Source organism: Hesperophylax consimilis, chromosome 26, assembly GCF_061612785.1.
Source record: "Hesperophylax consimilis isolate HC1 chromosome 26, BYU_Hcon_1.0, whole genome shotgun sequence".
Taxonomy (NCBI): Eukaryota; Metazoa; Arthropoda; class Insecta; order Trichoptera; family Limnephilidae; genus Hesperophylax; species Hesperophylax consimilis.
In genome coordinates this window covers 7,769,928-7,783,842 of record NC_142861.1, presented here as the reverse complement: position 1 = coordinate 7,783,842, position 13,915 = coordinate 7,769,928, and the positions used below count along the sequence as shown (strand labels likewise).

General features: G+C 44.0%; 1 protein-coding gene across 1 annotated transcript in view; it reads left to right on the top strand.

Moving 5' to 3' along the window:
* The first annotated feature begins 8,587 nt into the window (after window positions 1-8,587).
* LOC149411040 (uncharacterized) overlaps window positions 8,588-13,915 on the top strand; it is a 41,457-nt gene continuing 36,129 nt past the window's right edge. Inside the window, exons 1-2 of the mRNA XM_089647625.1 lie at window positions 8,588-9,736; window positions 9,782-12,296. Of these exons, the coding sequence (XP_089503751.1) occupies window positions 8,588-9,736; window positions 9,782-12,296 (3,664 nt within the window). The remainder of the gene's footprint in view (window positions 9,737-9,781; window positions 12,297-13,915) is intronic.

Genomic DNA, 13,915 nt, shown 5'->3' with positions numbered 1-13,915 from the left:
TTTCCTTCGCAACTCTTCGAAACCAAAAAACCAACGCAACGCAACTTAGCTTCCAGACCAATGAAACCCTAGAATCACACCTTAACATTCCGTCTCTTGTTTTTCAATTGTATAATGTTGTCTATTGTTTTTTCAATTGCATAACCATGCCCTTTTGTCTTTCAATTGTATAATGTTGTCTATTGTTTTTTCAATTGCATAACCATGCCCTTTTGTCTTTCAATTGTATAATGTTGTCTATTGTTTTTCAATTGCATAACCATGCCCTTTTGTCTTTCAATTGCATAATTTTGTCTTTTGTCTTTCAATTGCATAACCATGTCTTTTGTTTTCTAATTGCATAATTTTACTTGTTGTTTCCACACCTGCTCTCTCCCCAAAATTATTTGCTCCAAACATGCTATGTACCCTTCCTCATTTCTCCCCACAAATATTGTTACCTAGCCTATGGCATAAGCTAGTCATTATGTTTTAGTTAGGCATCTCTCTGGCCATCCAAGTCTCTCAAACTAAGGGCAACTCTTGTTTTGTCAAAAAAAACCCCAAGGGAGGCACATAGAGGATCTTTTAACCCTGATGCTCCATTACCACGTCGCCCTTTTTACGAGCGCGGGGGGAGGTGTCATATAACAGATTTTAAGCGCAAAGATCCTACAGTTGCCAACTTGAGTAGCGGGAATTATCAGGCTAGTTGCTGGGTCAAACGTAACGCGCAAAAGATCCGCTACAGTTCCCCCCACCCCCGGCGACCGAGCTCCTCGTTCCTCCTTCTTACGCGCCGACCTCTGACCTAGCTGGACGTGTGTTCGTTTCGGCGCCCGCGTTCCAATTCGCACCGCTCGGTCGAGAAGCCAAATGTACGACAATGTCGCGCTTTGAACATCGACAGGCTGGCACCGTTTGATTGAAACACGGCGCACAGTCCTGCAATCAACAGGATACCCCGACAACACCATGCTGTGAGTCTCTTACATTTCCTATTACCCTTGAATGTGTCCGCTAATAACCTAAATTCGTCCACGCTGCCTGTCGGTCTAGAGAGCTGTTAATTATTTCCCAGAGAGAGATTAGGGAACCCTTTGATGATAATTCTAGTTAGGATGTAACAACCTGTATTCTATTGTCATTCCCCCATGTAATGTCCATTTTGCCGCTCAAATACAATGTTGATTTATAAAAACCTAACCTCTTTCATTTGGGGATAGCGGTTGTATGGGAGTGTTTTGTGTAGACGGTGGGATATGGATTCTTGAGCCTCGCGCTGACCCCGAACCCTGACTATGAGAGAGACGTCTCATGCCCCCGCTTCTGAGCTGGCCGAGGGAAAGTCAGGGCCTCCCCCAGGTCCGACGCGCGACAATTGGTGGCTTTATTCGTCGCAATATTTTGTTTATCTTTGGTGTGATCTTGTGCATTTTTGATCATTTTTATTTTTTCGCAACACTTTACACTTTTAAATCAGTAGTACTGCACAAATATTATTGTCACCAATTTGACAGTTCCAGAAATGTAAATATTTATTTATTTTTAATTGTGGTTTCTAGAGGATATATTACTAACTAATTATTATTTTTTATGCCAATCAATTGTGCGCACATTGTTACATTTTAATTTCCGTTTCACTGTTTGTTTTCGCCAAATCTATCAACTTACATTGGGAGAAGAAAAATATGCGGCCTGACACTGTAACTGTTTGAAATTTCTATCATATACTTAATACAAACTGAAGTGAAAATAACACATAGCTGATTGCAAATTGGGGAAATTGTATTGATGGGTACAACATTAGTACAGCACATTGGTATAATTATATTAGGGATATAAAGGACTAAGATCTAAAGTAAATAGTGATTGGTACAAAGCTCATTTACAAAAGTATAGTTGCTCCACATCTGATAGTAAGAGTATCTGAATGTTTGTTCGGTTTTGATTGTTGAAAGAACCGTTGAAAGCAACCCTGATTAAAAAGTGTCGAAAACAAATTTACCAAACTTTTTCAGTTTCAAAAACACAATTTCCTCATCCATTTTCCGAGCATAATTTTTCTGAAAAATTAAAATTTACCAAAGTGGAAAATTTCCAAACTTCACATAATATAAAAAAAAGATGTACGTTCTTATGAAAATTATGGGATCCATTTTCCGATATTCCAAATTTCCCAAAAGATCAAAAAGATATGTTTCTGTAAAAATTTACCGACCATTTTTATGCCACAAATTTTTCAGGAAGATTTTTTTCAGAAAAAGATAAAATTTCCCGACATGGAAAATTTCCCGACAATTTTTATGCCACAAATTTTCCAGGAAGATTTTTTTAAAAAAAAGATAAAATTTCCCGACATGGAAAATTTACAAAATTCACTTAATAACACAAAGACAAAGGTTTTTTTTCAGAGCTTAAATTTTTCGATTTATGGAGAATTTAGATATTTTAATAAAATATTCCCATTATGGAAAAATTATCAAATTTAGATATACACATCAATATTAGAGAAAAGGCTGTTTTTAACCCTGCAGAGAAGGAATATTTTATTATTACACCGGATTAAATTTTTTTTTTTTTTTTTTACTTTTTTTATTTTCATTTCTTTACATATATTATACATAATAATAGACAGTAAATAATAACATAATATATATTACCAAAATTGTATACACAAGAAATGAAAACCCACTAAGGCACTGCCTGAGTGTGGGTAATATAAAACCATTACTATATTTCAAGTACCTAAGTATAATATATATAAGTAGAAAAAGTTTTTTTTTGTTTATAGTTATTATAAAAGTAAAGAGAAAACATTATGTACAATAGTTTATAAAGTTTCAGCAAGTGAGTTGTAGAAAGGATCAATAAATTTATATAAAAAGCGTTTCAATATCTGCGTCATTCAGCCATAATTTCACCTCCTTAACATATTCTATTGTTTTATTTATCATTTGAGTTTGTAGTGGTAGAAGGTTAAATGTGCAAGGACCGATGAAACTGCTATGTGTCTGCATTAATTTAGTATTTGTTTGGGGGGTGTAAAATATATTATTTGTTCTTTTGCTCATTCTGTTTTCATTTATTTTGAAATTATTTTTGTTTTTAAATAAATATTTCATTGTTTGTAATATAAATGATTGACGAATGCTAAATAATTTAGATTCTTTGTATAATAGGTTGGTCGAGAATGTTTTATTTTTGTTATATATGACTTTAATTATGTGTTTTTGAATTATTTGTAGGGGCTTAATAAATGTATCAGGTGCACCACCCCATCTTATTATGCCATAAGTGATTGCAGATTGCACCAGAGAGAAGTAGATCATTTTCAATTTTTCAGTGTTTAAAATTTCCTTGAGTCTATAAAATATGTAGGTAAGATATCTTAGTTTAGAAGTGGTTTGATTAATATGTGATTTCCAATATAGATTAATATCTATTGTTACTCCTAAATATTTAATATTTTTGACATTAGCGAGTTCGTTGCACAGGAAGCACATTTCTTGATTGCAAGTTGTATTATGGATTCTAATTTTAAGGTTGTCTTTTGGTTTGTTTTTTATGTTTTTGTAAAAAGGTAAGTAAAATGTTTTGCTGTAGTTTAAGACAAGTTTGTTGTATTTTAACCATTTTGAAACAAGTGAAATACATTCAGTTGCTTTCGAAAAAGTTTCTGTCCAATTATTACCATCCACTATAATTGCCGTGTCATCGGCGTAAGAAACAATTTTACCAGGGATGACAAAATTACATAAATCATTTATATAAATTAAGAATAAAATCGGGCCAAGCACAGTTCCCTGCGGAACTCCGTTTTTTATCTGTGTTTCTGAACTATAATTATTCCCAATTTTAGTTTTTTGTGTTCTGACTTTAAGATAGTTCGATAATAGTTTTAGTGTGTCTTTTTTGAAGCCCAGTCGAGTTATTTTTTAATGAGTAAATTATAATTAACGGTGTCGAAAGCTTTTCTTAAATCTAGGAATATGGCAAGACATTTCTTTTTTTCATCGATAGATGTGTAAATATTTTTTGTCAATTCATATATGGCATCCTCAGTGCTTAGATCTTTACGAAAGCCGTATTGGTTTTTCGATAGAATTTTATATTTTTCTAAGTGTTCAATGACTCTAGATTTGATGCATTTTTCGAATATTTTTGATAGGTTTGAAACAAGGGATATTGGTCTGTAATTGTCTAATTTATGCGTATCCCCAGATTTATGAATAGGTATTATAGTGGAGATTTTAAATTGTTCTGGAAAATGACCATCTTTGAGGCATATATTAAAAATATGTTGTAATGGAGTTAAGACATGTTGTTTTATTTTTTTTAATATATCACATGATAGTCCATCATTTCCCTTAGAGTTGGATGGTTTTAGGCTATCAATATATATTTTTATTTCATTAAATGTAATAGGAGAAAAATATTCTATAGAGTTAATTGAATCGTTATTAGAATCTAATTGAGGAGATGTCTCCATATAATCATCATTAACATTAATGCCGGAAGATTGAAGTATCTCGTCTACTATATTTGTAAAGAAGTTATTAAAACATTCTGCAATGGTCGATTTGTTAGTTATCATTTCATTATTTATTTTAACCTCATTAACAATATTTGAAGACATAATTTTTTTGTTGGCAATTTCATTTATAATATTCCAAGTTTTTTTAGTATTATTTTTAGCATTTTCAATTTGTTCACAATAGTATTTCTTTTTGCAGTTTCGTATCAGTCTATTTAACAAGTTTCGGTACATTAGATATTTTGTTTTCAGATAAGGCATTGTTCTGATATTATTATTTTGGCAATCCATTTGATATTTTAACATTTCTCTATACAATTTATCCCTTTGTTTAATTGATATAATTAATCCAACTGTAATCCAAGGTTTAATTTTTCTATATTTTTTGTTAGTGACAACTATTTTACTTTCACTTTTTAGAATATAATCTATATCGGACGCTTGTTCATTATAATTTAAGAATGACTTTATATTGTTTTTGTTTACATCTTTCGCTACTATTTACTACTATAAGAAATAAATAAATATTGTTTGCGTATAATGTTAATCCGTGGATGTGACATTAATAAACTATTTTGAAATTGTCCACATTCACGGAACTCTGCATTGTGTACCTAGCTTTAAGATTGTCAAATTCCTTGAAATGTAAAAAATGTAACTTGTAAAAAAATAAACAATAAACAATTGGCCGGCGGGTAGCAAATTAGAAAGTGTGGGGTCCAAGGCTGGCTGGTACGCTCCAACGGCTATAGAAATCCGACCAATGAGAAGCCATAAAACGGTCCGCTGGACCTTGGCTGACCTTTTTTTATGTGCCGTTGCCGAGTCGCAACTTTGACAAAAAGCAGCATTTTTAAATTCTAAATCCTCTTTCTCCATTGGGTCACCCTCGCCTCGGACCTTCGCATCTACGAGCTACCTGCCGCTGCCCCTTTCTGCCAAGTTCTGAGAATTTTATTGGCCTTTCTCCTTCAACAGAAGAATCCTGCATCGACAAGATTCCGGCGGGCACCACGTGGCTTAAGAAGCTGACATACTTAACTGCCTTTTTAAAGGCAATCTTTCATTTATTTGCATTTGAACAAAGTCGTCTATATACCAGAAACGTCCTTTTCAGGACGAGGTTCAATTGATTTGCATTTTGCACAAAGTCGTGTATATTCCAGAAACGTCCTTTTCAGGACGAAAGTCAATTGATTGGCATTTACAAAGTCGTTTGAGTCGTGTAACTAACCCCTATTTTTTCAGTCTGTATGCACACGACATTTAGTCGGGTACATAATTGGTCCTTCGTAACCGGGTTCACACGCCTTCACGCCTTCTGGTAACCGGATTCAACACGCCTTCACGCCTTTTGGTAACCGGATTCAACACGCCTTCAGGTCCACACGCCTTCAGGTCATCAGGTCCACACGCCTACACGCCTTCAGGCCTTCAGGTCCACACGCCTTCAGGTCATCAGGTCCACACGCCTACACGCCTTCAGGCCTTCAGGTCCACACGCCTACACGCCTTCAGGTCATCAGGTCAACACGCCTACACGCCTTCAGGTCATCAGGTCCACACGCCTACACGCCTACACGCTTTCAGGTCCACACGCCTTCAAGTCATCAGGTCCACACGCCTACACGCCTACACGCCTTCAGGCCTTCAGGTCCACACGCCTACACGCCTTCAGGTCGTCAGGTCAACACGCCTACACGCCTTCAGGTCGTCAGGTCCACACGCCTACACGCCTTCAGGTCATCAGGTCCACACGCCTACACGCCTTCAGGTCATCACGCCTTCACGCCTTCTTGAAGGATGTCACCTACTCTACGCAGCGGGCGCGGCGTTTCGAGCTCCTCAGAGACATCCCAGCCCGCCCCCGCTGTCCCCGCTGCTCCAGATGGGCCTTCGCCACCTTTAGACTTGGGCCCACTTACCTCGGGCTCTTCTGAGCACGCTGTCTCCAACCGAGGTCTCGATGTTGCCGCGCCCGCGGTCCCGGCCCTTCTTGCCACGGGCCCCGCTGTCCCGGCCCCCCTTGCCACGGGCCCCGCTATCCCGGCCCCCCTGGCCCCGAGCCACGCATCTATCTGCTCCGATGATGTCGCTTTGCCTGGGCTTACGTCAACCGATGACACCGTCCAGAAGTAACGTCGAGAAATGCGTGCCATGCAACAACAGCACGCCCAGCAGATCGCAGACCTGCTGGCGGCCCTGAGGCCTGTGCAACCAACCACCGCGCCGGTGATCGTCCCGGCCACGGTGTCCTACGGAGTAACCACGCCGGTGATCGTCCCGGCTGCGGCGTCTCATGAAATAACTACGCCGGTGAACATCCCGGCCCCTACCCCGGCATTCGTCGGAATGCAGCCGGTAGCTTGTGTCGGCCACACGGTATCGAAGCCTACCGTAGTCGAGCGACTCGTGTCTCACGGGGGTACAATGCCAGCCTAAAACTCGGCCCCAATCATTACGCCCGTTTACGGCTATACCGACGGCATGCAGCCGGCACCTGAAGTCGGCCACACGGTATTGCAGCCTGCCATAGTTGAACGACCTGTATCTAACATCGGTCACCCACAGCAAGCGCCTCCACTATATGCGCCGGGCCCTGATCTACAAACACACCTTGCCGCATCGTACAATGAGCCGCGGTCTGTCAACCTGCAGAATGGGCAGCCCGCCAGTCTGTCCCATGCGGATATACCTACTCAGCCAGGGTATAATGTGCACCTCAATCGGCAGCTCCATCCTGGTTACCAGCATCAAACTTCCTCCAGCCAGGAGTTCTCACCAATATTTCCACCACCACCTACTGCCGATGAGACTTCTAGACACACAAGTGAGTGGGCACAACAAGGCGCGGACTCCGTGGCGCAACTTGCTTCTGCAATTACAAATGCAATTCGCGCCTCGCGATCCGAGGATACCCCCCGTCCCTCCGTAGAGGATGACATAAGAATGGCTGCCCTAATAGCCAGGCAATCTACCGCCAAGGACCTACCTTCCTTCTCGGGGGACCCGCTCGAGTGGCCTACGTGGATGGCCCAATATTCACAATCCACGGCCACCTGCAAGATGACTTCGAGCGAGAATCTCATTCGGTTGCAGCGTGCACTGAAGGGCAAAGCCCGAGAGGCCGTCGGCCCCCTGCTGATGGATCCAACGCAAGTCCCCGAGATAATTGCCGTCCTTGAGCAGCGATACGGCGGCTCGGGTTCAATTGCTGCCTTGATGCTGGAGAAGGTGAAAAAACTGCCGCATCTCACCGCCGAAGCATCACTTGAGGACCTGGCAGATTTTTCTGCAACAATCCAGAACCTCGTGGCGTCGTTGCGAATCTTGCGGACCGACGGGTACCTCACTAATCCTGCCTTGCTGTCTGACGTCACATCTAAAATGCCGTGCACGTTGCGACTAGCCTGGTTGGCGGAAGTGCGCGGACAAACAGTTCCCGCCACCATAACTCAGTTCGCGGCATTTTTGAAAAGTTTTGCAAACGCGATCCCCTTAAGCGGAATGGTTGACCCCGCACGGTCTGCACGTGCCCCGCGCCGCGAACAAGTTCATGCAAATGTGCCCGCTAACTCAAGAGTGAACAATAAAAACAAAAACAATAGTGAAAACATTAATTGTGCGCAGTGTGGCGGGAACCATAAAACTCGTGAGTGCCCGGCATTCTTTGCGAAATCAGTTGATCTCCGCTGGGAAACAGTGCGCGCGAGTTCTTTGTGTCGCAAGTGCCTAGAAAAACACTATACCCGCGAGTGCACCTCTAAAGTGTGGTGTGGAGTAGGAGGCTGCCGCGCCCCCCACCACAGGCTGCTACACAACCCCGCGCCCGCTTCCACGCCAGTGAATACCGTCGTGAGTGGTGCCGTCAATCTATGACGCCAGAGTACGGATTGCCGTGTACTACTGAAGATCGTGCCAGTAGTACTGAGCACTTCGTATGAAAATGAAGCTTCAGTGTTCGCGCTTCTTGACGAAGGCTCCACGGTAACCCTCATTGATGCTGACACTGCGGCACAAATTGGCGCGAGCGGCCCAGTCCAGGGGCTAAAAATTCATGGAGCAAAGGGAATGTGCACATCTGACTTGCACTCCCGCCGGGTGAAAATAACCATAAGAGGTGCAGGTAGCAGTGATGAGTATCATATTACGGCTCACACAGTGACTGACCTCAGTCTACCGGAGCAGCGTGTCCCAGGAAGACGCGTCACCCCTCGGATACTGATCGGGCAAGACAATGCTCATTTGATAGTATCAAGAGACGTGCGGGAAGATTTCGGCATCACGCGAATAGTGTCGCGGACCGCACTAGGGTGGATTGCCCACGGTGGTACCGATCCTGGCAGCGACGGCCCAGCTACCACCCTGGCCCTGCAAATGGAGACAGCCGCAGACATCCGCCTGAGAGAGTTGGTGAAATCCAACTTTGCCGTCGACTCTCTCGGAGTAACATCTGCGGCCAGAGTCAATGCGAGTGAACTCAAAGCCACAGCCCTGATGGAAAAGACCACCCGTCCTCTACCAAACGGCAGGTGGGAAACCGGGCTATTATGGCGAAACCCGGAAGTCACGTTGCTCGACAATTACCACTGTGCCCTGAAACGTTTACAGTCCCTCGAGAGAAAGCTGGCAGCAGATGCAAGCCTAGCAGCGGCCTATACTGACAAAATGGGTCAGCTGGTAGCTAAAGGTTACGCCAGGAAACTTTCTGATCGCGAGATATCAACACCTGCCCCTCGGAAGTGGTATCTCCCACATTTTGCGGTGCTCAATCCAAACAAACCCGGAAAGATTAGAATAGTCTTTGATGCTGCCAGTCGATGCCGAGGGACTTCGCTAAATGACCAGCTGCTCACCGGTCCTGACCTGCTGTCTTCTCTTCTTGGGAACATCCTTCGCTTTAGAGAAGGGACTATTGCCATAGCAGCCGATATTCAGGAGATGTTCCTGCGCATCAAGATAAGGAGGGATGATCTGCAGTCACAACTGTACCTGTGGAAGTCACCAACATGTCGCGAACCTGACACATACCAGTTGACATCAATGATGTTCGGGGCCACATGCTCGCCGAGTAGCGCCCAGTACGTACGAGACAGGGTTGCCGGGGAATACGAACACGAGTACCCGGCCGCCGCGGCAGCCGTTCGTTCCAAATTTTATATGGACGACTATTTGGATGCGGTAGATACTGCTAGCGAGGCTGCCGCACTAGTACAAAGCGTGAGTGCCCTTCTTGCAAAGGGAGGGTTCCACTTGACGAACTAGGCCTCTAACAGTCCGGAAGCCATAGTTGACATTCCTTCCGGAGACCGGGCGAGCTCCACAGTTCACATCAGCAGCGGGGACAAAGAGATGGAGCGAGTACTAGGGCTAGTGTGGGACCCATCCACTGACTGCTTCCTTTACTCTTTTCAAAATGCAGTCAGCCCCAAAGAAGCTGTACGGCCCACCAAGAGGCAGCTTCTCTCCATCGTAATGAAGATCTTCGACCCGGTTGGATTCGTCGCGTGCCTCACAATACGGTCAAAGATCTTGCTACAAGCTGTGTGGCGGTCGAGTGTTGGATGGGACGACTTGATCACCCTTGAGCACGCCGAGAGATGGAGAGATTGGCTAAGCTTGCTTCACGAGAGCAGCGTTTCGGTGCCGAGGCGCTCCCTCTGGCACAAGCAGAGCAGCGTCACGTTACACCTATTCTGCGATGCGTCCGAACAAGCTTGCTGCACCGTCGCATACTACACAGAAGACGTGCAGGGAGTTTTACACGCGACATTCCTAGCCAGCAAGTGTAAAGTGGCTCCACTCAAGCCCCTCTCCATTCCCCGTCTTGAGTTGCAAGCCGCACTCATGGCGGCTAGATTAGCCAAGACCATCTTAAAAGAAAGCCAGGCTTTAATAAACCGGACTATCTTCTGGACAGACTCTTCAACCGTTCTGTGCTGGTTACGTACTGATCCACGCGCCTACTCTGCATTCGTGGCAAACAGATTGGGTGAAATAGATGAGATGACCAGCATACCTAACTGGAGGTGGGTGCCGACGAAGTTGAACCCCGCCGACATCGGAACACGTGACTCTGAAGTGCCTGATCTATCACCAAAAGGAAGATGGTTTTGCGGCCCTGCATTTCTTACTGCACCTGAAAGCGAGTGGCCAAAGGAGCGATCTCCCACCAAGAAACCCGACAACGACGTATTGGAGGTCAGGCCCCATTATGTAGGCCTAATAACCACTACAGGAGAGGCGTTCCCCTTAATCGAACGGTTCTCATCTTGGAACCGGCTAATTCGATCTACAGCATGGATACTCCGTTTTGTCAGGCGGTGCCGATTGGGGTCTCACAAACCCGCCGAGGGCACATTACGAGCAGAGGAACTGAAAGAAGCAGAGATTAGATGGGTCAAGAAATCCCAGGAAGACGCCTTCGCAGCTGATCTGCATACCATACGACATGGAAAGGCGCTACCTGCTGGCAGTCGTCTTAATTCCTTGACCCCCTTCCTCGGCCCAGATGATGTCTTGCGGATGAGTTCCCGATTACGAGCCCTGACAAAGACCACGAGCGTGGCCAAGACCCCCATCATATTGGATGGCAACGACCCGTACGCTCGGCTGCTGGTACGCCACTACCATGAGAAGGGAGACCACCCTAGCACCGAGAAGACAGTGGCGGAGATGCGCTGCAGTTTTTTCATTCTACGGCTCCGCACTATCAGCCGGAAAATAACACACGACTGCCCCACTTGCCGCATACGAAGAAGCAAGCCCTCTCCACCATTAATGGGGGCGCTACCATCTTACCGCCTGTTACATCATGTGCGTCCCTTTACTCACTGTGGGCTGGACTACTTCGGGCCAATGGAGGTCACAGTTGGCAGACACCGGGAGAAGCGCTATGGGGCAATTTTTACCTGCCTTTCCACCCGCGCTATTCACCTGGAACTTGCTGTTACGTTGACCGCCGACTCTGCCATTATGGCCTTGCAAAGAATGACCGCCCGAAGAGGTCAGCCCGAAGTTCTGTACTCGGACAACGGAACGAATTTCCATGGAGCAGACGCTGAGATCAGGGAAGCCTTGGATTCACTAAAACAAGATTCTAGAATTATGGACGCCATGGCTACCAAAGGCATTGAGTGGCGTTTTATACCGCCACTCAGTCCCCACATGGGGGGAGCCTGGGAAAGACTAGTACGGTCGGTGAAACAGGCCTTGAAAGCTACCTTAAAGGAAAGGGCGCCGAGGGAAGAGACCCTGCGCACAGCACTGGCAGAAGCTGAGTTTGTTGTCAACAACCGACCACTGACTCAAGTCTCTGTTGACCCACGAGATGAAGAGCCCTTGACACCAAACCACTTCCTTCTGGGGTCAGCCGGAAAGCGCCCCCATTTGTCCCTGTATGACAAAAAAGAAGAAGAGGTATGTCTCCGCCGCCAATGGCGTATCGGGCAACAACTTGCAGATATGTTTTGGAGGCGCTGGCTCCGAGAGTACATCCCCACTATGGGCGCCCGACAGAAGTGGCACCACCCAGCCGAGCCCATCAAAAAGGATGACCTTGTGGTGATCATGGATCCTGCGCTACCCCGGAATAGTTGGCCGCGCGGCCGAGTCATCGATGCAAAACCCGCCGCTGATGGTCAAGTGAGGACCGCCCGCATTCAAACAGCTTCCGGGATATATGTGCGGCCAGCCGTTAAGATTGCCGTACTGCTGCCAGCCCCAAAATCCACCACTCCAGAACCATCTACAACACGGCCCGTCCAACTGCGAACCAGGGGTACCGGTTGTCCAGATCGTCGAAACACTTCACGTCCTCCCAAATAGCTTGGCGCAGAGGGCTGCACCGGGGGGAGTATATCGGACGCTTGTTCATTATAATTTAAGAATGACTTTATATTGTTTTTGTTTACATCTTTCGCTACTATTTACTACTATAAGAAATAAATAAATATTGTTTGCGTATAATGTTAATCCGTGGATGTAACATTAATAAACTATTTTGAAATTGTCCACATTCACGGAACTCTGCATTGTGTACCTAGCTTTAAGATTGTCAAATTCCTTGAAATGTAAAAAATGTAACTTGTAAAAAAATAAACAATAAACAATTGGCCGGCGGGTAGCAAATTAGAAAGTGTGGGGTCCAAGGCTGGCTGGTACGCTCCAACGGCTATAGAAATCCGACCAATGAGAAGCCATAAAACGGTCCGCTGGACCTTGGCTGACCTTTTTTTATGTGCCGTTGCCGAGTCGCAACTTTGACAAAAAGCAGCATTTTTAAATTCTAAATCCTCTTTCTCCATTGGGTCACCCTCGCCTCGGACCTTCGCATCTACGAGCTACCTGCCGCTGCCCCTTTCTGCCGAGTTCTGAGAATTTTATTGGCCTTTCTCCTTCAACAGAAGAATCCTGCATCGACAAGATTCCGGCGGGCACCACGTGGCTTAAGAAGCTGACATACTTAACTGCCTTTTTAAAGGCAATCTTTCATTTATTTGCATTTGCACAAAGTCGTCTATATACCAGAAACGTCCTTTTCAGGACGAGGTTCAATTGATTTGCATTTTGCACAAAGTCGTGTATATTCCAGAAACGTCCTTTTCAGGACGAAAGTCAATTGATTGGCATTTACAAAGTCGTTTGAGTCGTGTAACTAACCCCTATTTTTTCAGTCTGTATGCACACGACATTTAGTCGGGTACATAATCTCTAAGAGTATTATAGAAATTCTCTAATGCTAAATGTGGATTTTCTATTGATATTACATTTTCCCAGTTTTCTGACTCAAGTAAAGAGTTTAGAGTTTTATAATCAATGTCTACTTTTTCTAGAATAACGGAATTTCGGTTTAAAGGTGTATTTTTGAAATGGTGCCCATAAAAGGTCGGGTAATGATCTGTGATATTAGTTTCGAGAATTGAAGAGATAATATTGGCCGCCTTGTGCGACTTGATAAATATGTGGTCTAAACATGCAGAGTTACTTAAGGTTACTCTTGTTGGTGAGCTAATATATGACATATATCCAGAGCTTGATAAACAATTTAGATACTCATTTTGACAATTTACATTTATATTGTTATCATTAATATTTATATTAATGTCACCTGTCAAAATGGAAAAAGTAAAATTGTTTCTGTCAAGATTTCTAACAAAAGATTTTAGTTCTTTTACAGATAAAAAATCATTTAATCATGGGGATCTGTAAATGGCTAGTACATGATATTTATAGTTGTTTTGAAAAAAGGTTAATTTTATTGCATTGGCTGACTTAAATTCAATAAATTCAGTGGCAACATTTTTCAGAGTATTATGAAAGAAGACAGTGACTCCATCATGACCAGTATGCTTACAGGCAGAGGAAATTGTGGTATATTCTGATAAGTTATAAGGAATA